Here is a 2,427-nt window from a genome sequence, read left to right as displayed (position 1 = left end):
CAGTTGGTCTGTTTTGCTGTCCACACTTGCCTGTTCTGCAAATTTCCCATTTTCTGATAAAAAACAAACAAACAAACAAAACAACAACAAAAACAAGAGAAAAAAGAGGAAAAAAAAAAAAAAAAACACAACACCTTTATCTTCCTGTGAAGTATGTCCTTTTGCTTTTCCTTTTTTCTAGGTCCTTGAAATGTGGTCTTTCTGCCCAGACAGTGTTGCTAACACATAATTTGGTATCAGCTATGGCTATTTTTTTTCTCTCTCATTAATTAAAGTGTTAGATAATTATACCTATGAAACACTAGATTTTATAGGCTTCAAAAGAGCTGAAGTGTCATAATTCTTTATCTAGATTGAGTTTTTTACTTTTTTTGTAGCCCAGAAATATTTTTCTACATGGATCAGACCATCATGTAAAAATAGGAGACTTTGGATTAGCCTGCAAAGACCTACTTTGGGAAAATGCAGACCCCTGGTTTAAGACAGAAAGGATAAACGGTAAGAGAAGAAAGCTTAATGGGCTTCAGTGTTTAAGGTTCTCTATTAAAAGCATTAAAGATTAAATTCAGTGATATTTTAACAATGTGACACTAGCTGAGTAAGTCTAAATTACTTTTTTTAAAGAACTGATACACACTTCAGGAGTGGGGACTTGCCTGTATGCTTCACCAGAACAATTGCAGGGATCTCACTATGATTTCAAGGTAGGGAGTATTTTGTTTTTTTCAATTAACACATGGTTATAGGTAATAGATATAAAAAAAGGCTTTCAGAAGGTAAATGCATAATACTTGGTAAATAGTAGGAATAACAGTAGGAGGAATATTTATTTGTTTTTTTGAAGCATGGGTTTCAAGTCTGCATTCCAGTTTGCCAATAATGTAAGAATTGTGTTTCTAAGATCATCCTGAGGAGTATCTATAGACTTGAATGTTGCTTTAGCAGTGTCATACTTTTTGCATCATCATGAAACTTCATTGTCATGAAACTTCCACGTCATGCATTTTTAATGAGACAAAGAAATCTACTAAGTAATTAAAAATAGCAGTTATCCTAGAACTTTTTCTTCACCTCATTATCAGTCAGACATGTACAGCGTGGGTGTTATCCTGCTAGAACTCTTCCAGCCATTTGGAACAGAAATGGAACGAGCAGAAGTTCTTACACATTTAAGAAGTGGCCAGATTCCTCAGACTTTCTGCAAAAAATGGCCTATTCAGGCCAAGTATGTTAAACTGCTCACCAGTCAGAGATGTACAGAAAGACCAACTGCTGCTCAGCTTCGTGAAAGTGAACTATTTCATACCACAGAACATGTAAGTTATGCCAATAACCTCAACCTTTACAGGATAAAGAAATACAGAAAGAAAATGCCCTTTGTTTCCCTGCCTGAATTACGTTTTTTTAACTTAAGAGGATTGTGTGATTGTGACTTTTTCTTCCCCCAATTACAGTATTTAGGCCACTGTATTGTTTCTGGGGTCTTTGCAATGAGATACATGAAGAATGGACAGTTGATTTATATACAGCTTGAAGTATTTTTATAGGTCAGAAAAGCTTTTGAAGCTTTTCATCAGCTCTGCAGAATCTACTTATCGTATTCCTCTTCTTTGCCACACTTTTTGTTGTGGATTAAATTGTAGTATCAAGTATGCAGAATAGCTGTGGTGCTGCAGAACATGGCATAAATCAAATAGGTTGAATAAGGTTTTTCCTTGCCTGTCTATCAATGAAGTAAACTGACTCTCATTTTCAGGTTATTTCTAACCTACAACAGAAGGTGAGACAGCAAGAAGAAGAAATAGAGAAACTGAGAGAGACAATAAGATTGCTTTCTGAAGCACGAGGTGAAAATAAGAAACTAGGTTCTCCTGTTTAAATACAGGCAGAACTAACCTCTGTCCTATGCCAAGCTACATACAATGTTTCTTTTTTTACATAAATATTTAAACACATTTTTATTTTCCTGTTTGTTCTTTAAAGGTATTAATCTTTTTCTCTTAGTTCAGAAGTCTCCAGTCAACAGAAAGGATTCATGTTGCACTTCAGCCTCAGTACAGTTAAACTTGCATAAATAAGTATTTGGGCTACATGGAAAAATAGAAGGAAGAACAAAAAATTGCAGCTTGTGTTTACATACCTTATAATCATTTAAAAAACATGCATTTTATGCATCAGGTAGAAAAAATGGAAGTCACACCCAAAAGGTAGCTCCAATAGTTTTATTGATTGTAGAGTTCTGTCCAGCTGTAGTACTTGAATACATCTCAGAAGGGACTCAGACCGCTACAGCAGGCAGGAGGTGGAATAAGGTTAAAATTACAGCATTATGAAAAGTACAGGCTTACGTTAGCAGCTTCCTAACAGAGCTGAAGGGTGCCAAGTTCTCACAAGCCTCCATCCACTTCTGGACGTTGGCGGGGGCGG

At 35.8% G+C, this 2,427-nt stretch overlaps 1 protein-coding gene across 1 annotated transcript in view; it reads left to right on the top strand.

Annotated features, from left to right (window-relative positions):
* The window catches only part of EIF2AK1 (eukaryotic translation initiation factor 2-alpha kinase 1), a gene marked incomplete at its 5' end in the record, with an annotated part of 13,805 nt that extends 11,854 nt beyond the window's left edge, over positions 1-1,951 (top strand). Inside the window, 4 exons of the mRNA XM_008947825.1 lie at positions 378-498; positions 625-704; positions 1,083-1,316; positions 1,757-1,951. Coding sequence (XP_008946073.1) covers positions 378-498; positions 625-704; positions 1,083-1,316; positions 1,757-1,879 — 558 coding nt within the window. The remainder of the gene's footprint in view (positions 1-377; positions 499-624; positions 705-1,082; positions 1,317-1,756) is intronic.
* Positions 1,952-2,427: the final 476 nt, after the last annotated feature.

Source organism: Merops nubicus, unplaced genomic scaffold, assembly GCF_000691845.1.
Source record: "Merops nubicus isolate BGI_N331 unplaced genomic scaffold, ASM69184v1 scaffold25369, whole genome shotgun sequence".
NCBI lineage: Eukaryota > Metazoa > Chordata > Aves > Coraciiformes > Meropidae > Merops > Merops nubicus.
This window is presented reverse-complemented; position numbering and strand designations above follow the sequence as displayed.